We start from the raw sequence: 26335 nt of genomic DNA, 5'->3' as shown, positions 1-26335 counted from the left end.
GATGGATCATCAACTCGGCACTTCTGGCTGAAGATTGTCGCAAATGCTTCAGGCTTATCTTTCGCACTGATATGCTGGGCTCCCCCATCATTGAGGATGGGGATATTTGTGGAGCCACCTCCTCCAGTTAGTTGTTTAATTGTCCACCACCATTCACAGCTGGATGTGGCAGGACTGCAGAGCTTAGATCTGATCCGTTGGTTATGGGATCGCTTAGCTCTGTCTATCGCATGCTGCTTACGCAGTTTGGCACGCAGATAGTCCTGTGTTGTAGCTTCACCAGGTTGACACCTCATTTTGAGGTATGCCTGGTGCTGCTCCTGGCATGCCCTCTTCATTGAACCAGGGTTGGTCTCCTGACTTGATGGTAATGGTAGAGTGGGGGATATGCTGGGCCATGAGGTTACAGATTGTGGTTGAGTACAATTCTGCTGCTGCTGATAACCCACAGCGCCTCATGGATGCCCGGTTTTGCATTGCTAGGTATGTTCGCAATCTATCCCATTTAGCATGGTGGTAGTGCTACACAACACGATGGACGGTATCCTCAATGTGAAGGCGGACCTCGTCTTCACAAGGACTGTGCGATGGTCACTCCTACCAATACTGTCTCAGACATCTGTGGCAGGCAGTTTGGTGAGGACGAGATCAAGTATGTTTTCCCCTCTTGGTTCCCTCAGCACCTGCCGCAGACCCAATCCAGCAGCTATGTCCTTGAGGACTCGGCCAGCTTGGTCAGTAGTGGTGCTACCGAGCCATTCTTGGTGATGGATATTGAAGTCCGCCACCCAGTGTACATTTTGTGCCGTCGCCACCCTCAGTGCTTCCTCCAAGTGCTGTTAAACATGGAGGAGTACTGAGTCATCAGCTGAGGGAGGGCGGTAGGTGGTAATCAGTAGGAGGTTTCCTTGTCCATGTTTGATCTGATGCCATGAGACTTCATGGGGTCCAGAGTTGATGTTGAGGACTCCCAGGGCAACTCCCTCCCTACTGTATACCACTGTGACACCACCTCTGCTGGGTCTGTCCTGCTGGTGGGACAGGACATACCCAGGGGTGGTGATGGCAGTGCCTGGGACATTGGAAGGTATGTTTCCGTGAGTATGACTATATCAGGCTGTTGCTTGACTTGTCTGTGGGACAGCTCTCCCAACTTTGGCTCAAGCCCCCAGATGTTAGTAAGGAGGACTTTGCAGGGTCGTCAGGGCTGGGTTTGCCGTTGTTGTTTCCGGTGCCTAGGTTGATGCCGGGTGGTCTGTCTGGTTTCATTCCTTTTTATTTACCTCGTAGCAGTTAGATACAATTGAGTGGCTTGCTGGGCCATTTCAGAGGGCATGTAAGAGTCAACCACATTGCCTTGGGTCTGGAGTCACACGTAGGCCAGACCAGGTAAGGACAGCAGATTTCCTTCCCTAAAGGACCTTAGTGAACCAGATGGGTTTTTACAACAGTCGACAATGGTTTCATCATTAGACGAGCTTTTAGTTCCAGATTTATTAATTGAATTCAAATTCCACTTTCTGCTGTGGTGGGATTTGAACCCATGTCCCCAGAGCAATACCCTGGGTCTCTGGGTTACTAGTCCAGTGACAATACCACTACGCCACTGCCTCCCCTTGACTCTGCATGTACTTCGTACCAAAATGAATCCCTTCACATTTCTCCTCATTGAACTTCATCTGCCACCTATCTGCCTAATTCACCAACTTATCTATGTCCTTTCGAATGTCTACACTATCCTCCTCACCGGTCACAGTTGTTCCAAGTTTTGTATCATCTGCAAATTTTGAAATTGTGCCCTGTATACCAAGGTCTTGGTCATTAATACTGTTACGACCGACTGCTCCAGTCAAAGCCTCCAATTAAAATATCCAATTCTGATTGTGGTGGGAGAAATGCCGTCCCTCCGCAGATCGCCTAACATATTTTAAACTTTCCAAATTAAGGAAAGACCCAGGCAAATTGTACCATTTATTCACGCCCAAATGAGGCTAACCAAACCTTTTTCCTTCCTTTTGGCCTCCTTGTCTCGAGACAATTGGTAAGCAGTGGTCAGTGGTTTGTGGAACAGCACATGGAGTGGCTCTAAAGGCCAATTAGAACATAGAACATAGAACATACAGCACAGAACAGGCCCTTCGGCCCACAATGTTGTGCCGATCCTTTGTCCTCTGTCAAGGACAATTTAATCTATACCCCATCATTCTCCTTTATCCATATACCTATCCAAAAGCCTTTTGAAAGTCCCTAAAGTTTCTGACTCAACAACTTCCCCGGGCAAGGCATTCCATGCCTCGACCACTCTCTGGGTAAAGAACCTTCCCCTGACATCCCCCTTATATCTCCCACCCTTCACCTTAAATTTATGACCCCTTGTAACGCTTTGCTCCACCCGGGGAAAAAGTTTCTGACTGTCTACCCTATCTATTCCCCTGATCATCTTATAAACCTCTATCATGTCACCCCTCATCCTTCTCCTTTCTAATGAGAAGAGGCCTAGAATGTTCAGCCTTTCCTCGTAAGACTTATTCTCCATTCCAGGCAACATCCTGGTAAATCTCCTCTGCACCCTCTCCAAGGCTTCCACATCCTTCCTAAAATGAGGCGACCAGAACTGCACACAGTACTCCAAATGAGGCCTTACCAAGGTCCTGTACAGCTGCATCATCACCTCACGGCTCTTAAATTCAATCCCTCTGCTAATGAACGCTAACACCCCATATGCCTTCTTCACAGCCCTATCCACTTGAGTTGCAACTTTCAATGATCTATGCACATAGACCCCAAGGTCTCTCTGCTCCTCCACATGCCCAAGAACCCTACCATTAACCCAGTATTTTGCATTCATGTTTGTCCTTCCAAAATGGACGACCTCACACTTTTCAGGGTTAAACTCCATCTGCCACTTTTCAGCCCAGCACTGCAACCTATCCAAGTCCCTTTGCAGACGACAATAGCCCTCCTCGGTATCCACAACTCCACCAACCTTTGTATCATCTGCAAATTTACTGACCCACCCTTCGACTTCCTCATCCAAGTCGTTAATAAAAATCACAAACAGGAGAGGACCCAGAACTGATCCCTGCGGCACGCCACTGGTAACTGGGCTCCAGGCTGAGTATTTACCATCTAAGACCACTCTCTGCCTTCTATCAGTTAGCCAATTCTTAATCCAACTGGCCACATTCCCCACTATCCCATGCCTCCTGACTTTCTCCATAAGTCTACCATGGGGGACCTTATCAAATGCCTTACTAAAATCCATGTACACCACATCCACTGGTTTACCCTCATCCACTTGCTTGGTCACCTGCTCAAAGAATTCAATCAGGCTTGTGAGGCAAGACCTACCCCTCACAAAACCGTGCTGACTGTCCCGAATCAAGCAGTGTCTTTCCAGATGCTCAGAAATCCTATCCCTCAGCACCTTTTCCATCAACTTGCCTACCACCGAAGTAAGACTAACTGGCCTGTAATTCCCAGGGTTGTTCCTATTCCCTTTCTTGAACAGGGGCACAACATTTGCCACCCTCCAATCACCTGGTACCACCCCCGTCAGCAGAGAAGATGAAAAGATCATTGCCAGCGGCTCTGCAATTTCATCCCTTGCTTCCCATAACATCCTTGGATATACCCCGTCAGGCCCGGGAGACTTGTCTATCTTCAAGTTATTCAAAAACCCCAACACATCTTCCCTCCTAACGAGCACTTCCTCGAGCTTACCAGTCTGTTTCACACCGTCCTCTTCAGTAATACACCCCTTCTCATTCGTAAATACCGAAGAGAAGTACTCATTCAAAACCTCACTTATCTCTTCCGGCTCAACACACAGTCTCCCGCTATTGTCCTTGACCGGACCTATGGTCCCCCTAGTCATCCTCATATTTCTGACATACGCGTAAAAGGCCTTGGGGTTTTCTTTTATCCTACCCGCCAAGCATTTTTCATGCCCTCTCTTAGCTCTCCTAATCCCTTTCTTCAGATCCTTCCTGGCCATCTTGTATCCCTCCAGAGTGACAGACTCTTCCACAGGCACTGCAGGTAAAGTTGGTTGTCGGGGCTGTTACACAGCTGGCTCTCTCCTCAGACTGCTGTGTCTTCTCCTGTCTCTTCGACTCGTCTCTCTTCACCCCGCCTTTATACCTGTCTGCCAGCTCTGGCAATCACTGGCAACTGGCTCCCATGACTTGTGGTCAATGTCGCAAGACTTGATGTCGCGTTTGCAAATGTCTTTAAAGCGGAGACATGGATGGCTGGTGGGTCTGATACCAGTGAGAGCTCGCTGTCCAATATGTCCTTGGGGATCCTGCCATCTTCCATGCAGTTCACATGGCCAAGCCACCTCGAGCGCCGCTGGCTCAGTACATACTGGGGATGTTGGCTGCCTCGAGGACTTCTGTGTTGCAGATACTGACCTGCCATCCTTTGCCAGTGATTCTCCAAGACAGCGAAGATGGAATGGGTTGAGACATCGCTCTTGGCTGACATACATTGCCCAGGCCCAGCTGCCATAGAGCAAGGTATTGAGGACACAGACTTGATACACTCGGACTTGTGTGTTCCGTGTCAGTGCGCCATTTTCCCACACCCTCTAGGCCAGCTTGGACATAGCAGCAGACGCCTTTCCCGTGTGCTTGTTGATTTCTGCATCGAGAGACAGGTTGCTGGTGATGGTTGAGCCCAGGTGGGTGAACTCTTGAACCATTTCCCGAGTGTGGTCGTCAATATTGATGGATGGAGCATTTCTTACGCCCTGTCCCATGATGTTCGTTTTCTTGAAACTGATGGCCAAATTCGTTGCAGGCAGCCGCAATCCTGTCTGAGTCTCAGTGGACACACTTCCGTGTGGGATGTTACTGCAGCATCATCAACAAAGGGGAGTTCCCTGATGAGGACTTTCCGTACTTTGGTCTTCGCTCTAAGACGGGCAAGGTTGAACAATCTGCCATCTGATCTTGTGTGGAGGAAGATTCCTTCTTCTGAAGACTTGAATGCATGCAAGAGCAGCAGTGAGAAGAAGATCCCAAACAGTGTAGGTGCGAGAACACAGCCCTGTTTCACACCACTCAGGATAGGAAAGGAGTCTGATGAGGCACCGTTATGCTGAATTGTGCCTTTCATATTATCATCCCCTCATTCCATGATCCTGAGTAGCTTTGGTGGACATCCGATCTTTGCTAGTAGTCTGAAGAGACCACGTCTGCTGACGAAGTCAAAGGCTTTGGTGAGGTCTATGAAGGCAACGTAGAGGGACATCCGTTCGCTGCATTTCTCCTGTAGCTGGCGAAGGGAGAACAACATGTCAATCGTGGATCTCTGCTCGAAAGCTGCACTGTGCCTTCGGGCAGACATGCTCAGCCAGCTTCTGGAGTCTGTTTAAAATGACTCCAGCGAAGGCTTTCCCCACTATGCTGAGCAGGGGAATTCCACGCTAGTTGTTGCAGTCACCGTGGTCACCCTTGTTCTTATAGAGGGTGTTGATATTGGTATCACGCATGTCCTGTGGTACTGCTCCCTCATCCCTCCACAGGCAAAGCAGTTCATGGAGCGCTGAGAGTATAGCAGGCTTGGCACACTTGATTATTTCATGGATAATTCCGTCCTTTCCAGCGGCTTTTCATGGAGACACTCAAGATCATGTCGTTGGCACCAGCTGGACCGCATCGTCACAAGGCGAGCCTCCATAAGCAGTGTTCAAATCACACGCAGCTTCCACAGTGCGGACTGCGACACCAACCACTCCCTGTTGTGCAGCAAAGTTAGACTCAAACCAAGAAGTTACATCACTCCAAGCAGAATGGCCGCCCGCGCATCAACACTACCGTGAATTTCTTCCCCACAGCTGTCACAAAAGTTTCTCAATTCGCTTGAAAAAGCCCTTCACAACACTCCTGCAGGGGTTGCAGAGACCAAGTGGGCCCACATCAGAGACGCCATCTATAACTCAGCACTAACTAAACCATGTGTCTTTAAATTTGTTGATTTACTGTTTAATTAGAAAAACTAAATTCGTAAACACTACGAAGATATAAACAACATTTATAATAGAAATAGAGTCCTTGCATATTTGCGCTCCTGTCGAATGTGAAACAGTCCAAGGTTGCTTGAAGTCCTCACAGCCGTCTGATGGAGGGACAAAAGGTTCTTCAACAGTAGAACAGTCCGTAGTCTAATTCAGAAGTCAAAATTGTTGCTCCTTCTCCAGCGATGATTTGTGGAGAGATATGTATTGAAGAGAGTTTCCCAGACCCTTAAGATCTGCGATATTTTTGACTTTGCCTATTTTTAGTAATTATGACTATCTGAAAGATGGTAGTATTCTTTGTTAGTTTTCTTTCTTTGAGGGAAAAATAGTTCAATTCTTTGGACCCAAATAATTGTCTATTAGAATTTGTCTGGTTGAACTTAATTAAAGGAGATTCATAGGGATGTGCACCTGATTTGGTTTAGTCCTAATACGGGGTTAAAGTCATAAAATCACTTCAGCGCTTGCTGTGAAGTTCACCCTGTGATCCCCTTTCTCTGCTAATTTCCGCCGAACCAACGTGAGTGTCTCTGAAGGTGCTGAGGCATGATGTGACTGTGCAGCTTCCAAGGATGTCGGCACCGATAAGGCCGGTACACTTTGGCGCCACTCTGCAGCTGGCGCAGTGGGAGACACAGAAAAGGGTGATGAGAACTGGTCCAACTCACCAAGTGGAACCATTCCCTCAGATGACAGAGGTCTAAGATCCAAAGCTCGCATTAGGCAGGAGTGTCCTCCATGTCCTTCACCTCAAGAAAGCTATCCAATGACTCTGTTTCTCATGGTCTCCCATCTCGCCAACTCCCACAGAGTGGCTCAATGGCACCCTGGCGATCTCCAGTGCCGCCTCCTCCACTGCTGTCAGGGTGTGGAGCTGGGCCACTCCACCTCCTGTTCTGGCATTTTCCTGCCTATTAGGAGTTCTCTTGTGCAGGATCAGAGTGCAGGGTAGAGTGTTGTAAATTAGCTCACCATCCTGACCTCTTTTTTAAATGTATTTAAAAAAAATAAATTCAGAACTCCAGACAGCTGTGTGTTAGCAGCTGAAGGAAATACATTGTTGCCGACTGACATTTGAAACATATTGAAATGCTGGCTTTTGATAAACAGTTAAGAGAAACAGACAGACCAGACAGACTCCTTTCCCCTGAAAGGAGAAACAGACCATTTAAACTGAAGGAAGGGAATTCTGTGAGACACAGAGGGGGGGTTCTTGTAGTTGTGTACCGAGTACTACATAAGACGATTCACTAACGCTTATATATCAAAGAATTTAATATGCAATACACTTAAAGAACAAAGAACAGTACAGCACAGGAACAGGCCATTCGGCCCTCCAAGCCTGCGCCGATCTTGATGCCTGCCGAAACTAAAACCTTCTGCACTTCCGACGTCCATATCCCTCTATTCCCATCCTATTCATGTACTTGTCAAGATGCCTCTTAAACGTCGCTATCGTACTGCTTCCGCCACCTCCCCCGGCAGCAAGTTCCAGGTACTGACCACCCTCTGTGCACAGAACTTACCTCGCACATCCCCTCTAAACTTTGCCCCTCGCACCTTAAACCTATGTCCCCGAGTAACTGACTCTTCCACCCTGGGAAAAAGCTTCTGACTATCCACTCTGTCCATGCCGCTCATAACTTTGTAAACCTCTATCATGTTGCCCCTCCACCTCCATCGTTCCAGTGAAAACAATCCAAGTTTATCCAACCTCTCCTCATAGCTAATGCCGTCCAGATCAGGCAACATCCTGGTAAACCTCTTCTGTACCCTCTCCAAAGCCTCCACGTCCTTCTGGTAGTGTGGCGACCAGAATTGCACGCAATATTCTAAGTGTGGCCGAACTAAAGTTCTGCACAGCTGCAGCATGACTTGCCAATTTTTATACCCTATGCCCCAAACGATGAAGGCAAGCATGCCATATGCCTCCTTGACTACCTTATCCACCTGCGTTGCCACTTTCAGTGACCTGTGGACCTGTACGCCCAGATCTCTCTGCCTGTCAATACTCCTAAGGGTTCTGCCATTGACTGTATAATCCCCACCTGCATTAGACCTTCCAAAATGCATCACCTCACATTTGTCCGGATTAAACTCCATCTGCCATTTCTCCGCCCAAGTCTCCAACCTATCTATCTCCTGCTGTATCCTCTGACAATCCTCATCACTATCTGCAACTCCACCAACCTTTGTGTCGTCTGCACACGTACTAATCAGAGCAGCTACATTTCCCTCCAAATCATTTATATATACTACAAACGGCAAAGGTCCCAGCACTGATCCCTGCGGAGCACCACTAGTCACAGCCCTCATTCAGAAAAGCACCCTTCCACTGCTACCCTCTGTATTCTATGACCGAGCCAGTTCTGTATCCATCTTGCCAGTTCATCTCTGATCCCATGTGACTTCACCTTTTGTACCAGTCTGCCATGAGGGCTTGTCAAAGGCTTTACTGAAGTCCATATAGATAACATCCACTGCTCTTCCTTCATCAATCATCTTCGTTACTTCCTCAAAAAAACTCAATAAAATTAGTGAGACGCGACCTCCACTTCACAAAACCATGCTGCCTGTCGCTAATACATTTGTTTGTTTCCAAATGGGAGTAAATCCTGTCCCGAAGAATCCTCTAATAATTTCCCTACCACTGACGTAAGGTTCACCGGCCTATAATTTCCTGGGTTATCCTTGCTACCCTTCTTTAAACAAAGGAACACCATTGGTTATTCTCCAGTCCTCTGGGACCTCACCTGCAGCCAATGAGGATGCGATGATTTCTGTCAAGGCCCCAGCAATTTCTTCCCTTGCCTCCCTCAGTATTCTGGGGTAGATCCCATCAGGCCCTGGGGACTTATCTACCTTAATGCTTTGCAAGACACCCAACACCACCTCCTTTTTGATAATGAGATGACTGAGACCATCTGCACTCCCTTCCCTAGGCTCATCATCCACCAAGTCCTTCTCTTTGGTGAAGACTGATACAAAGTACTCATTTAGTACCTCGCCCATTTCCTCTGGCTCCACACATAGATTCCCTTCTCTGTCCTTGAGTGGGCCAACCCTTTCCCTAGTTACCCTCTTGCTCTTTATATATGTATAAAAAGCCTTGGGATTTTCCTTAATCCTGTTTGCCAATGACTTTTCATGACCCCTTTTAGCCCTCCTGACTCCTTGCTTAAGTTCCTTCCTACTGTCTTTATATTCCTCAAGGGATTCGTCTGTTCCTAGCCTTCCAGCCCTTACGAATGCTTCCTTTTTCTTTTTGACTACGCTCACAATATCCCTCGTTGTCCAAGCTTCCCGAAACTTGCCAAACTTATCCTTCTTCCTCACAGAAACATGCCGGTCCTGGATTCTAATCAACTGAAAGACTCCCACATGTCAGATGTTGATTTACCCTCAAACAGCCGCCCCCAATCTAAATTCTTCAGTTCCTGCCTAATATTGTTATAATTAGCATTCCCCCAATTTAGAACCTTGACCCGAGGACTACTCTTATCCTTATCCACAAGTACCTTAAAACTTACGGAATTATGGTCACTGTTCCCGAAATTGTCCCCGACTGAAACTTTGACCATCTGGCCAGGCTCATTCCCCAATACCAGGTCCAGTACGGCCCCTTCCCTAGTTGGACTATCTACATATTGTTTCAAGAAGCCCTCCTGGATTCTCCTTACAAATTCTGCCCCATCCAAGCCCCTAGCACTAAGTGAGTCCCAGTCAATATAGGGGAAAATTTAATCACCCACCTCTACAACCCTGTTACCTTTACATCTTACCAAAATCTGTCTACGTAACTGCTCCTCTACCTCCCGCTGGCTGGTGGGAGGCATGTAGAAAACCCCCAACATCGTGACCACCCTTCCTATTCCTGAGCTCCACCCATATTGCCTCGCTGAATGACTCCTCCGAGGTCTCCTCCCGCAGTATAGCTGTGATATTCTCCTTCACCAGTAATGCAACTCCCCCACCCCTTTTACATTCCCCTCTATCCCGCCTGATGCTTCTATATCCTGCAACATTTAGCTGCCAATCCTGTCCTTCTCTCAACCAAGTCTCTGTAATAGCAACAACATCATATTTCCAAGGACTAATCCAAGCTGTAAGTTCATCTGCCTTACCTGTTATACTTCCCGCATTGAAACAAATGCACTTCAGACCACCAGTCCCGCTGTGCTCCGCAACATCTCCCTGCCTGCTCTTCCTCTTAGTCTTACTTGCCTTATTTACTAGTTCCCCCTCATTTATTTCACTTGCTGTCCTACTGCTCTGGTTCCCACCCCCCTGCCACACTCGTTTAAACCCTCCCGAGTGACGCCGGCAAACTTCGCAGCCAGGATATTTGTGCCCCTCCAGTTTAGATGCAACCCGTCCTTCTTGTACAGGTCCCATCTGTCCCTGAAGAGATCCCAATGATCCGGATATCTGAAACCCTCCCTTCTTCACCAGCTGTTCAGCCATGTGTTTAGCTGCACTATCTTCCTATTTCTAGCCTCACTGGCACATGGCACAGGGAGTAATCCTGAGATTACAACCCTGGAGGTCCTGTATTTTAACTTTCTACCTAACTTCCTAAACTCCCCCTGCAGGACCTCGTCACTCTTCCTGCCTATGTTATTGGTACCAATGAGTACCACAACCTCTGGCTGTTCACCCTCCCCCTTCAGAATTCCCCCTGTCCGTTCAGAGACATCCTTGACCCTGGCACCTGGGAGGCAACATACCATCTTGGAGTCTCTTTCACGTCCACAGAAGCACCTATCTGTGCCCCTGACTATAGAGTCCCCTATAACTATTGCTCTTCTGCACTTTGTCCGTCCCTGCTCAACAACAGTGCCAGCCATGGTGCCACTGCTCTGGATAAGTGGATAAGTATATCACAATATTAAATATTATTAAGAGATGCAACATATAATCGTATTTCTTACACAGAATCCAAAAGTTTAACCTTGCTAATGTTACATCAGAATATCTTAGAATGTCCATCCAAATTTAAAGTATACTTTTACCTTAAATTTCCCGAGTAAATCATAGGGTGAGAAGTATTGTTTGAGGAATTCAACACTTCCACTTTTTGCTTCAGATGCCCTCATGTTTATCCTGTGTCTCAGGTGTCATCTGACCTTTGAGCATATAGGTGTTAGTTTTCTGTGTGTGTTTTTCTTGTTTTCAAGATCCATATATGGGAATATCATTAACTAACATCTCCACTTAATATTTTGTTGGAATTCCCCTGCTGTTGAAGTTGTGAGCATTTATCTGGTCAAAAGTTTTATAATTGGCTTTACTTGACCTGTTGTTCCTGTAAGCACTTTTCTAATTTATTATTTTATTGTCTATAATTGTGTTTTATGGCAGGTTGAACTCTCTATGTGGGTCAATCTGCCTACATTTACCAACACCATCAATTCATTAAAGTTATAGCTACCTTTTACTGTTGCCACACAGGATATTTCAATGTGTGCTTATCTTCCAAGTCCCTGGCAACAGAAACACTGAAATGGATTTTCCAACTTGTTTTTGGTTCACATATTATCACAGGGACCTTGAAAGTTTTAACTCTACCTTCTTAAAGGGGAATTTCAGTGAGTTTTGAAAGCTGACCATTTATTCAATCTCTAATTCTAAAAGGTATAATATATTAACTATATCTAAATTCTACCTAATTAAGCCTATTACACCTATATTCAATCACAGCGTGAGGAGGGTGAGGCAGAGTCACCTGTCGGCAGTCCCCCCTAGAAGGACCGACGACAGACACAACGAAGCTTCGCTGGGCATAGATGCAGGGCCTTGGGTGTCGTAGGCAAGGAGGGCTTTCCTCGAGAATCAGAGGCAGATAGGTTCTTGTTTGTTGGAGTTCCCTAAGTTATTGAGGAGCCCATGCAATGCATGTGCTTTGTTATGACTCAAGGATTCAATTACATGAGCTTCTCCATTGGGAGACTGGGTGACCTCGAGGAGAGCCAAGTGCAGCACCACTCTGGGTGAAGGAGCAGCATGCTGATATGCAAAGAAAGAGTGAAACTCTTCCGTAGCATTGTCCACACAATGTCGCTGATGGCGCAAAGGTGATCTGAGTGGATGCCACCAGTCGGTGACTGCTTCTAGCATTCACAGGCGCTAGCAAAGGGGTGAGATGCTCTTGTCGTCAGATGAAGGGGCGATCCCTCAGTACCCCTGCAAAGCAGGAGCCTGCTCTGTGCCCTACAGGCACATCTGAAATGAGGACAGACGCCACAGGCATCTCAGCTGGTGGCAGATAGGAGGGAGCAGGCTGCCTCCACCTCATCCTTTGCCACAAGAGGAGCACCCCGTATAGGTGTTAAGGAGCGGAATGCACCACTGTGCTGAATTCACTTATTGGGTTACCTGGGTGCTATTGTCTACTTATGTCTGATAGGTCACTTGCCTCACAATGTAACTTACTTATTTCACCACTGTGACAAGTGTTGTCTCATTTCAAAAGGGGACATTGCTGTGTGGGGCTGGTGGTGGGAACATGGAGCCTTGAGAATGTTATATGCACAATCCTTATGATTTTGGACAGATGGATAGAGGAACCCTCTTTCTGCATATTCATGGCTGCCAATGCAACCTCACAGTTAAGGGTCATAGAGGAAAAATAGCTTTGTATGCTGGAAGGTGAATTGTGGGGGCATCAGCTGCAAGGCTTGGCGGAAATCAGATGAAGAGCTGCTGAATTAGCGTGGCCCATAGCAGCCATGCCAGCCTGCATTTCACCCTGATGTTTGAGCTGGCATTGCCAGGCGTTCTCTGCTGCGTGGGCGCCAGCCACCTCTGGAGTTATCTCTTCCTCATCCTCTTCCTTCTGTTCATCCATCTCCAAGTCTCTTCCCAGTGTCATGATGTGCAGGGTGCAGCAGGCCACGATGATACAGGACCCTGGCTGGTCAACGCAACGGAAGCGTAACTTCAAGAGGCCAATGGACTGTTCAGTGCTGGTCCGTGTTAGGAGATGGCTCTGATTGTAGCGCCTGTCCCCATCGGATTCTGGGCGTCAGCAGCCATCTCCTTCGGGGATAATCTTTATTCCCCAGCAGCCACCCATGGAGCCGGGATGTGGTCCTGAAGAGGTGCAGTACCTGGGATGCTTGCAAGATGAAAGGGTCATGACAGCTGCCTGGGAACTGGGTGCAGACCTGCAAGATGCGCTTCCTGTGGTCACAGACCACTCAATGAGTAGTCGACCTTTCTGTACAGGAATCTGGCTGGTAGGTCTGTTGGTTCCTTGATAGTTATGTGGGTGCAGTCGAAGATTCTCTCAGGTCCAGGGAGTCAGTCGATGCTTTGCTTTTGGTTAGAACTGTTCATTATTCTGCCATTTACACTCGAATTGGACTCGTGCTTTTACTTTTGCTGCAACTATAAGCACTCACTTTGTCTTCTGTTCCATGACATCTCTGCAATTTAATCTCTCTTGTCTCCGCTCTATCACATCTTCCCTTTTGTTGTTCTTCCCCCACCCCCCTTTCACTTGCTGAAAGTCCATTGCATTTCTAACTTTTGCCAGTTCTGATGAAAGGTCACGGACCTGAAATGTTAACTCTGTTTCTCCAGATCCTGCCAGTTATGTAGGTAAATCTCAGAGGGATATAAAAATAATAGGGTAATAATAGGAGGGGATTTCAACTTCCCCAATATCAACTGGGATAGTCTTAGTGCAAAAGGCTTAAAGGGGGCGGAATTCTTGAAGTGCATACAGGAGAGCTTTTTGAGCCAGTACAAAGAAAGTCCGGCAAGAGAAGGGGTGGTACTGGACCTAATCCTGGAGAATGAAGCTGGACAAGTGGTAGAAGTGTCAGTGGGGGAGCATTTTGGGGATAGTGAGCATAGCTCTGTAAGATTTAAGGTAGTTGTGGAAAAGGAGAAAGATGGACCGGAAATAAAGGTATTGAATTGGGGGAAGGCCGATTTCAATGTGATAAAATAGGATCTGGCCAAAGTGGACTGGGAGCAGCTACTTGTAGGAAAGTCGACATCAGACCAGTGGGAGTCATTCAAAAAGGAAATAGTGAGAGTTCAAGGCCAGCATGTACCCATAAAGGTGAAGGGTAGGACCAACATGTCCAGGGAACCCTGGATGTCAAGGGATATAGAGGATTAGATCAGGGAAAAAAAAGGAAGCTTATAGCAGATTCAGAGCGCTGAAAACAACAGAGGCCCTAGAGGAGTATAGAAAGTGTAGGGGGGAGGGGGGGGTACTTAAAAAAAAAACTGAGAGCGAAGAGAGGGCATGATAAAACACTGGCGGGCAAGATAAAGGAAAATCCCAGGGAGTTTTATAAGTATATTAAGGGTAAGAGGATAACCAGGGAAAGAGTAAGGCCCATTAGGGACCAAAGTGGCAATCTGTGTGTGGAGCTGGAGGGCGTAGGTGAGGTTTTAAATGATTACTTTTCATCTGTGTTCACTATGGAGAAGGACAATGTCGGTGTAGAGATCAGGGAGGGGGATTGTGATTTACTCGAACAAATTAGCATTGAAAAGGAGGTGTTGGTGCTTAAAGCGGGCTTAAAAGTGGATAAATTCCCAGGCTGCTATGTGAGGCAAGGGAAGAGATTGCCGGGACTCTGACACAAATTTTCAAATCCCCCCTGGCCACAGTAGAGGTACCAGAGGACTGGAGGACAGCAAATATGGTACCATTATTCAAGAAGGGTAGCAGGGATAAACGAGGTAATTACAGGCCAGTGAGTCTAACATCAGTGGTTGGGAAACTATTGGAAAAAATTCTGAGGGACAGGATTAATCTCCACTTGGAGAGGCAGGGATTAATCAGGGATAGTCAGCTTAGCTTTGTCAGGGGGAGATCATGTCTAACAAACTTGATTAACTTTTTCGAGCTGGTGACTAGGTGTGTAGATGAGGATAAAGCAGTTGATGCAATGTACATGGACTTCAGTAAGGCTTTTGATAAGGTCCCGCATGGGAGATTGGTTAAGAAGGTAAGAGGCCATGGGATCTAGGGCAATTTGGTAAATTGGATCCAAAATTGGCTTTGTGGCAGGAGGCAGATGGTGATGGTCGAGGGTTGTTTTTGCGATTGGAAGCTTGTGACCAGTGGTGTACTGCATGGATCGGTGCTGACACCCTTGCTGTTTGTAATGTACATTAATGAAGTATACTTGAATATAGGAGGTCTGATCAGTAAGTTCGCAGGTGACACGAAATTGGTGGTGTCGTAAGTAGTGGGGAGGAAAGCCTTAGATTACAGAACGATATAGATGGGCTGGTAAGATGAGCAGAGCAGTGGCAAACGGAATTTAATCCTGAGAGGTGTGAGGTGATGCATTTTGGGAGGACTAACAAGGCAAGGGAATATGCAATGGGTGGTAGGACCTTAGAAAGTGCAGAGGGTCAGAGGGACCTTGGTATGCTTGTCCGTAGATCACTGAAGGCAGGAGCACAGGTAGATAAGATGGTTAGGAGGGCATATGGGATACTTGCCTTTATCATCCGAGGCATAGAATAAAAGAGCAGGGAGGTTATGATGGAGCTGTATAAAACGCTATTTAGGCCACAGCTGGAGTACTGTGTACAGTTCTGGGCACCACACTATAGGAAGGATGTGATTGCACTGGAGAGGGTGCAGAGGAGATTCACCAGGATGTTGCCTGGACCGGAGCATTTCAGCTATGAAGAGAGACTGTAAAGGCTAGGGTTGTTTTGCTTAGAACAGAGAAGGCTGAGGGGGGATGTGATTGAGGTATACAAAATAATGAGGGGCGTAGATAGGTTAGATAGAAAGAAACTTTTTCCCTTAGCAGAGTGATTAATAACCAGGGGACATAGATGTAAGGTAAGGGGCAGGAGGTTTAGAGGGTATTTGAGTAAAAATATTTTCACCCACAGGGTGGTTGGAATCTGGAATGCACTGCCTGAAGGGGTGAGAGAGGCAGGAACCCTCAACATTTAAGAAGTATTTAGATGAGCACTTGAAACGTCATAGCATACAAGGCTACGGGCCAAGTGTTGGAAAATGTCATTAGAATCGATAGGTGCTTGATGGCTGGCACGAAACGATGGGCTAAAAGGCCTGTTTCTGTCCTGTATAACTCTATGACTTTAGGGAAGGAAATCTGCTGTCTTTACCTGGTCTGGCCTACATGTGACTCCAGACCCACAGCAATATGGTTGAATCTTAACTGCCCTCTGAAATGGCCTAGCATGCCACTCAGTTCAAGGCAATTAGGGATGGGCAATAAATGCTGGCCCAGCCAGCAATGCCCACATCCCATGAATGAATAAAAAAAAAATAATGGCCACTTAAGGGCTTATTCCTGTTGCCGCTGTGATCTAATCTTGTTTTACAAGATGCCCTCCCTGCAGGCTTGGAGGGGCAGGCGATGGGTACGGGTAACTGGCTGGTCAAGGCAGCAGAAGCATATCTTCAAGAGGCCAGTGGTCTATTCAGTGCAGGTCCATGTTAGAAGATGGCTCTTTGTGCGTGGTCTGTGGCCCATGGAGGACCCCTCCGGCAAAATCTACAACTCCGTGGCTCCACCCTCCCATCACCCACCCCCCCCCCCCCCGCCCCTCTCCCCAAGCTGGGAACTTTCGGAAGACCCCGATGACCCTGCCTCACCTCAGGTCTGGGGTTCACTGGGCCTGGGTCCAGCCCTCTGCAGTACCGGCAGTGGCCACTGCTACTGGTGGACTGCTGAACTGCCAGCTATTGAAAACAGGATCCCCACTTTAAAAGGATAGAGATCCCGGTGCTGGGCACTTCGGCTTCAAAATGGCTGAGGTAGGGTTCCCACCCCTCCTCCCCGCGCTCCTCCCTCCCAGGTCTTTTCAGCCTGGCGCCGGGAGCCCTGCCTGCAATGCAAAATATAGTCTGTTAATTCTGTTTCTCTTTCCATCGGTGCTGCTGACCTGCTGAGAATTTCCAGCATTTTCTATGTTTATTTTGGATTGGATAACCCTGGTCAACCAGTAGCTAGCCTTGAACTTGGCAGCCTGGTTGGTGACAAGTTGGCACAGAGGTCTGGTGCAGAATGAAAGAGTCATGATTGCTCCTGGAATAGCAGACACAGACCTCCATTGTGCACTGCCTTTGGTCACAAATCGGTGGTAGAATCCTTTTGATTGAAGATGCAGAGCTGGTTATAAAGAACATGCAAGGCAATATGTGTGTAGTCTCTGTTCCCATTAACTGATGGTACAAGGACTAGGGGACACAGATTGAAGGTTTTGGTCAAAAGATGCGGGGGAATGTGAGGAAGAACTTTTTTTACGCAGCGAGTGGTAATGATCTGCAACTCGTTGCCCATGAAGGTGGCGGAAGCAGAGACAATCAATGATTTGAAAAGGAAATTGGATGGACACTTGAAGGAAATAAACATGCAGGGATATAGGGATTGAGCAGGGAAGTGGGCCTGACTGGATAGATCCATGGAGAGCTGGCAGGGATTCGATGGGCAAAATGGCCTCCTTTGCTGTAAATGACTCTGACTCAGTAACGGGGAAGGCTACCATGAGGGTGAAATCCGTCCTACTTTGCTGTTGTCAAGGAGAAAGGTGTGTAAGTGTTTCACATGGTGTTGAGGTCCTCCCTGATACATTGGTGTACTGCAAACTGCAAGATGTTGCTGATACCACCTGTTGTAGGCTGAAAGACCACGTGGCATAAAAGTTGAAGGAGCCGGTAACCATGTGAGTACATGATTTGTTTTGAGACTACAGCTGTGCCTGAATCAGGCTTAGCGCAGTGGTTAGCACCGCAGCCTCACAGCTCCAGGGACCCGGGTTCAATTCTGGGTACTGCCTGTGCGGAGTTTGCAAGTTCTCCCTGTGACCGCGTGGGTTTTCGCCGGGTGCTCCGGTTTCCTCCCACCGCCAAAGACTTGCAGGTGATAGGTAAATTGGCCGTTGTAAATTGCCCCCAGTGTAGATAGGTGGTAGGGAATATGGGATTACTGTAGGGTTAGTATAAATGGGTGGTTCTTGGTCGGCACAGACTCGGTGGGCCTAAGGGCCTGTTTCAGTGCTGTATCTCTAAATAAAATAAAAATAACCATCCTCCTTGGTGAAATTGGTTCTTTGATACTGAGTCAAGTTTAGTGAGGCAATCAAAGAACAAAGAAAATTACAGCACAGGAACAGGCCCTTCGGCCCTCTAAGCCTGCGCCGATCCAGATCCTCTATCTAAACATGTCGCCTATTTTCTAAGGGTCTGTATCTCTTTGCTTCCTGCCCATTCATGTATCTGTCTAGATAAATCTTAAAAGACGCTGTCGTGCCCGCGTCTACCACCTCCGCTGGCAACGCGTTCCAGGCACCCACCACCCTCTGCGTAAAGAACTTTCCATGCATATCCCCCCCTAAACTTTTCCCCTCTCACTTTGAACTCGTGACCCCTAGTAATTGAATCCCCCACTCTGGGGAAAAAGCTTCTTGCTATCCACCCTGTCTATACCTCTCATGATTTTGTACACCTCAATCAGGTCCCCCCTCAACCTCCGTCTTTCTAATGAAAATAATCCTAATCTACTCAACCTCTCTTCACAGCTAGCGCCCTCCATACCAGGCAACATCCTGGTGAACCTCTTCTGCACCCTCTCCAAAGCATCCACATCCTTTTGGTAATGTGGCGACCAGAACTGCACGCAGTATTCCAAATGTGGCCGAACCAAAGTCTTATACAACTGTAACATGACCTGCCAACTCTTGTACTCAATACCCAGTCCGATGAAGGAAAGCATGCCGTATGCCTTCTTGACCACTCTATTGACCTGCATTGCTACCTTCAGGGAACAAATCCTCCCTGAAGACTCTGTGGATATGGCCTCCTGTTTAGTGTTCTGCTTTTGCTCCTCTCCTCTGGCAACTTCTGCTCTCACATGTTCTCTTTTCTCAAAAGCACCAGTGATTTTGCAGCCAGACTATTTGTGAGGCAAAAAGCAATAATGCAAAAGCCGCAAAATCTCTTTCTCTCTCTGTCACACAAAGTGAACTTTAAAGAGTGCTGGAACTTCGTAAAAAAAAAAATGCCAAGAAGCTGAACATTATCTAGAAATATAAACCAGCTGCTAATCTGTAAGTATTGCACAATGCCTTTAAATAGTGCTGGCAACTGGGCCTTAATGCTGGCTATTGTCTTGTTGTGCTGAATGAGGTCTGCACAAGGTAAATGATGTGGTGGGTGATCTAAAATGGAAAACAGATCCTCCAAGCATAGCAAGACTCTCACCTGCGCTTGTTAATTCCCACTTTGAATGCTGCTGGCATGCACGGGCTACTTCCTTACCCAACATGGTGGTGGATATTTGGTTGGAAGTCTCTGTGCACTTAGTAGGCTGCTTACTGCCCGATAAATGATTTGCTAAGTGGCCAAAGTTCGAGACAATGATACTTTCATTCTTCTGAAAGACTAAAAACAATTGTGTTTTTTTTACTCATAGTCAGGTAAAATACAGTATGGTTCAGATGCCAAGCAAAGCTCATTCTGGATATGTTGGTACAAGGAAGGTACCTTTTGTACGATATATCTAAGGACACTCCGATATCCTGGGTTCACAGTTTTATCTGTGTCATTGTTATTCTTCCTATTGAGCACAGGACTAATTCCTGTGGTATTTTAGGATGTTTTTAAGAAATGAAAAATACATTGGTTCGGGACTTTTTACAAGGGTATTTAATTGACCTGTTTTATGCTGTCAGCTGTGGCTCAGTTGGTAGCATTTTCCCCTCTATATTGCAATGTTCTGGGTTCAAGTCCAATCCAAGGCTTGAGGACAAAAGTCAAAGCTGACACACCAGTGTGGTACTGAAGCCCATCTGCCTGCGCGGGTAGATGTGAAAGATCCCTTGGCACTATTTCAAAGAAAAGCAGGGGAATTATCCCTGGTGTCCTGTCCAATGTTTATTCCTCAATCAGCATAACAAAAAAACCCAAATTATTTGGTGATTATCACATTGCTGTTTGTGGGTGTTTGCTGTGCGCAAATTGGCTGTCGCATTTCTTACCTTTGCAGCAGTGACTTGGCTAAAAAGCGCTTTGAGATATCTGGTGGTTATAAAAGGTGCTATCTTTCTTTCTTCACTTCTGATTTTTAGGCAAGATACAGGGAAGCCAGGGAGAGAAGAAAAATGAAACTCGATCAAACACATCGATACGTGATTGAGATCTTGGCTAGAAGACTACAACTGCAGAAAAGTGAAGTTGAAGAATTTATTTTGGATTCCTTATCTGTAAGTGATGTTATTTTATATGTTTGAAATATCTTACTTTGGTCATGCCTCCCTTTTTGGCTCTTTGTAATTCACTTCCTGTGAAGGCATTTGTGGGGGTTCAGTTCCAGGGACAACAGTCAGTGGTCTTCATTTTCTAGTCACTGTGGATCGACAATATCTCTGTTTGACCTCATTTAATGATCGCAGGAGTCATAGAGTCATTAAAGCACAGAAGGAGGCCATTTGGCCTTTTGACCTCATGCTGGCTCTCTAGAGCAAAGCAGTCTGTCCCATTCCTCTGCACTATCCCGATAGCTCTGCAAGTTTATTTTCCTCAAGTACCCATTTAATTTCATTTTGAAATCATTGATCATCTCCGCTTCCACCAACCTCGTAGGTAGCGGGTTCCAGGTCATTACCACTTCCAAGCGATTCTCCCACAGTCATCAGTACTCAGTTTACTGTGATCATGGATGCCTCCCTGTTTGAGTGAGGAGCAAAGTTCCCTCTAATTTTTATTTGTTGTGTGCAACCTGTTGCACTGCGCAGTCCATTGAGGATTACTGTGCGGCTGTGCTTGTGCACTTTTTAAAGGGAACATTGTCTGTGTGCGGCCTGCTTGTTTCACTGCGCGGTGTGTGTGCAGCTTAGAGGGAACATTGATGGGGAGATTATCTTATTGCCAAATGGACTCAAGGCAGCTGGACTTGAGTGGAAAGTACATGGCAGAGTCGCTCTGAAATAACAGTTGTTCATTTAGGCTTGGAAGTTTTTCACATCTCTTTTACACAAAATGTTGTGATCTGTAATACACTTGAAAGGTTGGTGGAAGCAAGCCCAATAATAACTTATACTGGTGAATTGGATAAACATTTGAAAGGAAAAAATGCAGTGTTCTGGAAAAGGACAGGGCAATGCAGAGGCACGATGGGGAGAGGCAAAGGGGAAATGGACGATGATTCTTTTTTTATTTGTTTGTGGGATATGGGAGTCGCTGGCTAGGCCAGCATTTATTGTCCATCCCTAATTGCCCTTGACAAGGTGGTGGTGAGCTGCCTTCTTGAACTGCAGTCCATGTGAGGTAGGTACACCCACAGTGCTGTTAGGAAGGGAGTTCCAGGATTTTGACCCAGCGACATAGTTCCAAGTCAGGATGGTGTGTGGCTTGGAGGGGAACGTGCAGGTGCAGATGTTCCCATGCTGCTGCTCGTCTTTCTAGTTGGTAGAGGTCACAGGTTTAAAAGGTGCTGTCTAAGGAGTCTTGATGCGTTGCTGCAGTGCATCTTGTAGATGGTACACATTGCTGCCGCTGTGCATTGGTGGTGGATGGAGTGAATAATAGTGGATGGGCTTCCAATCAAGCAGGCTGCTTTATCCTGGATGGTGTTGAGCTTCTTGAGTGTTGTTGGAGCTGCACCCGTCCAGGCAAGTGGAGAGTATTCCATCACACTCCTGACTTGTGCCTTGTAGATGGTGGACAGGCTTTGGGATCAGCAGGTGAGCTACTCGCCACAGGACTCCAACCTCTGACCTGCTCTTGTAACCACGGTATTTAAATGGCTACTCCAGTTCAGTTTCTGGTCAATGGTAACCCCCAGGATGTTGATAGTGGGGGAATTCAGCGGTTGTAATGGTGTTGAATGTCAATGGGAGATGGTTAGATTCTCTCTTGTTGGAGATGGTCATTGCCTGGCACTTGTGTGGCGTGAATGCACTTATTAGCCCAAGCCTGGTTATTGTCCAGGTCTTGCTGCATTTCTACACGGACTGCTTCAGTATCTGAGGGGTCGCGAATGGTGTTGAACATTGTGCAATCATCAGCGAACATCTCCACCTCTAACCTTATGATTTAAGGAAGGCCATTGATAAAGCAGCTGAAGATGGTTGGGACTAGGACACTACCTTGAGGAACTCCTGCAGTGATGTCCTGGACCTCATATGATTGACCTTCAACAACCACAACCATCTTCCTTTGCACTGGGTACGACTTCATCCAGTGGAGAGTTTTTGACTCCAGCTTTGCTAGGGCTCCTTGATGCCGTACTCAGTCAAATGCTGCCTTGATGTCAAGGGCAGTCATTCTCGCCTCACTTCTTGAGTCCAGCTCTTTTGTCCAAGGCTGTAATGAGGTCAGGAGCTGAGTGGCTTTTTTTTTTATTCATTCATAGGATTTTGGTGTCGCTGGCTAGGCCAGCATTTATTACCCATCTACAGCAGTCCATTTGGCGAACCCAAACTGAGAGTCAGTGAGCAGGTTATTGCTGAGCAAGTGCTGCTTGATAGCACTGTTGACGACACCTTCCATCACTTTACTGATTGAGAGTAGAATGATTGGGCGGTAATTTTGTACAGGATATATCTGGGCAATTTTCTACATTGCTGGATAGATGCAAGTGTTGTAGCTTGACTAGGGGTGCAGCAAGTTCTGGAGCACAGATCTTTAGTACTATTGCCAGAATGTTGTCAGGGCCCATAGCCTTTGCAGTATTCAGTGCCTTCAGTCGTTTCTTGACATCATGTGGACTGAATCGAATTGACTGAAGACTGGCATTTGTGATGCTGGGGACTTCAGGAGGAGGCCGTGATGGATCATTTACTCAGCACTTCTGGCTGAAGTTGGTTGCAAATGCTTCAGCCTTACCTTTAGCACTGATGTGCTGGGCTCCCCCATCATTGAGGGTGGGGATATTTGTGGAGCCACCTCCTCGAGTTAGTTGTTTAATTGTCCACCGCCATTCATAACTGGTTGTGGCGGGACTACAGAGCTTAGATCTGATCCATTGTTTACGGGATCACTTAGCTCTGTCTATCGCATGCTGCTTATGCTGTTTGGCATGCAGATAGTCCTGAGTAGTAGCTTCACCAGGTTGATGCCTCATTTTGAGGTGTGCTTGGTGCTGCTCCTGGCATGCCCTCCTGCACTCTTCATTGGACCAGGGTTGGTTCCCCTGGATTGATGGTCATGGTAGTATGGAGGATATGCTGGGCCGTAAGGTTTCAGATTGTGGTTGAGTACATTTCTGCTGCGGCTGATGGCCCACAGTTTTGCATTGCTAGATCTGTTAGAAATCTATCCCATTTAGCACGGTGGTAATGCCACAGAGCACGATGGAGGGTATCCTCAATGTGAAGACGAAACTTTGTCTCCAAAAGGGCTGTGCGTTGGTCACTCCTACCATTACTGTTAATGGACAGATGCATTTGCGGTAGGCAGATTGGTGAGGACGAGGTCAAGTATATTTTTCCCTCTTGTTGGTTCCCTCACCACCTGCCACATGCCCAGTCTAGCTGCTATGTCCTTTAGTACTCGGCCAGCTCGGTCAGTAGTGGTACAACCGAGCCACTCTTGGTGATGGACATTGAAGTTTCCCACCCGGAGTACATTCTGCGTCCTTACCACCCTCAGTGCTTCCTCCTAATGCTGTTCAACATGAAGGAGTACTGATTCATTAGCTAAGAGAGTGGTGGGGGGAGCGGTAGGTGATGATCAACAGGAGGTTTCCTTGCCCATGTTTGACCTGATGCCATGAGACTTCATGGTGTCCGGAGTCAATGTTGTGGACTCCCAGGGTAACTCCCTCCCGACTGTATACCACTGACCTCTGCTGGGTCTGTCTTGCCGGTTGGAACCAAGGAGAAAATTGAAGCCAAGCTGCAAAGAGGCAGAAATTGGCAGTTGTGCTTTTGAGGGGAGGAAGGAATTCCCAGAATTTACTGAGAAGGGAAGTGGGAGAGTGCTGGTGTTTAGTGAGAGGAGCGTAAGCACTACCTGGGGAGAGAGAGAAAGGAGTGACAGCCTGAACTATGCGGGGGAGAACAATGCCAACTTGAGTTAAGTAGCCTTAAGGAGGAAAAGAGTGCTTGCCTTCATGAAATGAGAGGTGAGGGGATAATAGTGCCAACTTTAGTGGGGGCGTGGGGAAGATAAATACCAATTTGAATTAAGGAAGAAAAGATTATCAATTTGAAGTGAGGGTGAAAGGGAGAATTGGAGGAAGAGAGAACAGGGCCAAATTTAAATGTCTCTGCTTGGCACAAGCAAGGCAGTCTGTTAAGGTGTCTAGTCGCTTCCTGTCCCATTTATGCTGACACATCAGCTGCAATCATTTTGGGTAGGATTCTGAAATGGGTGGCTGGAGTGCCTGTCTGTTTTAGGCATGAGGCCATATGTAATATGTAAATTGGGGTACCATGACATATAGGACCCCAGCTGCCATTTTGAGTTCGAAATGGTCCATTTGTACCAATATTGAACAGTGGTCTTTAATGGGAATGGTGCATAAGATGTTTGTGAAGAGAGTAGTTTTGCATAACACCATCTCCAAAGCTTAGCATTGTAGCATCCATGCAAGCATATACTGTCACGTTTATGCTCCACCTCGTCATTTCAGTCCCGACATGTGCAGAGCCCTTTGCAGCACGGTTGTGGCTGTTGCAGAAGGTCTTGCAGTAGATGGCACAATTCCATATTTACATGTCAGCTAACAGATACTGGAAAGACCAATCCCCATGATTTTTGCCAAGTAGATATGCCTTTAAATCTGGTTGATATGTTAGATGTGGCCAGTCCTTCCATGCCTTCTTTCATGCAATACAAAGTATAGCATTACATGCTGCAGTTGGGTCTTTCTGAATAACTATCCAACTTAACAGCTAAGCATTTACATATCTTAGAAACAATATCAGAGGTCTACTGACTTAGCATTCTTTGGGAAGAGCAACCTTTGGTGGAACTATGTCTGCAGCTATGGGTATGCAAAATGCCCCAGGAGGGCATGGACCATCTCTTGGATTGCTTGAACTGCCTGGCATTCATCACTGGGTCCTTCTCTTCTTGGTATGTAGGCATAGAAGATTCCCATTGGGAAACCTGTAATGATGCTGGGATCGGAACAGAAATTGGAACCCATGAATTGTGTGGATGTGGAGGCTTTGTTCATCTGTGTCTTGGAGATAGATGTTGGCTTGCAAGGAGTGGTTGCACTCTTGCCTTTGAGTCAGAAGTTTGTGGGTTCAACTCCCTCTCTTGAGACTTGAGTCCAAAAACTGATACTCCAGTGCAGTAGTCAAGGAGTTCTACACTGGGAGGTGCTGTTTTTCAGATGAGATGTTAAACCAAGGCTTTGCCTTCCTTCCCAGGTGGACATAAAAGACAGCAGGGCACTCTTTTGAAGTAGAGGGGTGTTCATTCTAGTTTCCTGGTCAATATCTATCCTTCAATCAGCATCATTAAAACAGATTGTATGATTATATATATCATTGCTGTTTGTGGGAGATTGCTGTGTGCAAATTGTCCTTCTTAATTGCTTGCTGCACCTGCATGTTAGCTTTCAGTGACTTATTGACAAGGACTCCCATGTCCCTTTTGTACATCTATGCTTTCTAATCTCTTTCCATTTAAGAAGTACTCTGCACATCTGTTCCTCCTACCAAAGTGGATAAACTCACATTTTTTCACATTATATTCCTTGTCCTCACCAATTTACATGTTGCAAATGCATCTGTCCATGAGGGTCATTCTCGTGTTGGCAGGCTGTGACTAGCGGGATCAGTGCTTGGGCCCCAGCTGTTCACAATAAATATGTGAATGATTTGGATGTGGGGACCAAATGTAATATTTCCAAGTTCGCAGATGACACAAAAGTAGGTGGGAATGTGTGTTGTGAGGAAGATGCAAAGTGGCTTCATGGGGATTTGGACAGACATGGTAAGTGGGCAAGAACGTGGCAGACGGAATATAATGTGGAAAACTGTGAGGTTATCCACTTTGGTAGGAGGAACAGATGTGCAGGGTATTTCTTAAATGGTAAGAGATTAGAAAGTGTAGATGTACAAAGGGGCCTGGGTGTCCTTGTCAGTAAGTCACTGAAAGCTAACATGCAGGTGCAGCAAGCAATTAAGAAGACTAATGGTGTGTTAGACTTTATCACAAGAGGATTTGAGTACAGGAGTATAGAACCTTGGTTAGCATCTGGAGTACTGTGTGCAGTTTTTGTCCCCCTTACCTTAGGAAGGATATTATTGCCATAGAGGGAGCACAACAAAGGTTCACCAGACTTGTTCTCGGGATGGCGGGACTGTCCTATGAAGAGAGATTGGGGAAATTGG

General features: G+C 46.7%; 1 protein-coding gene across 1 annotated transcript in view; it reads left to right on the top strand.

Moving 5' to 3' along the window:
* Window positions 1–26335, top strand: part of LOC137367179 (dynein axonemal heavy chain 8-like) — a 2062041-nt gene that overhangs the window by 21445 nt on the left and 2014261 nt on the right. The window contains exon 3 of the mRNA XM_068028615.1: window positions 20111–20245. Within this exon, the coding sequence (XP_067884716.1) occupies window positions 20111–20245 (135 nt within the window). The remainder of the gene's footprint in view (window positions 1–20110; window positions 20246–26335) is intronic.

The sequence above is a fragment of the Heterodontus francisci genome, chromosome 3, assembly GCF_036365525.1.
Source record: "Heterodontus francisci isolate sHetFra1 chromosome 3, sHetFra1.hap1, whole genome shotgun sequence".
Classification (NCBI taxonomy): Eukaryota; Metazoa; Chordata; class Chondrichthyes; order Heterodontiformes; family Heterodontidae; genus Heterodontus; species Heterodontus francisci.
Note: the sequence above shows the minus strand (reverse complement) of the source record. Positions and strands in the feature narration are given on the sequence as shown.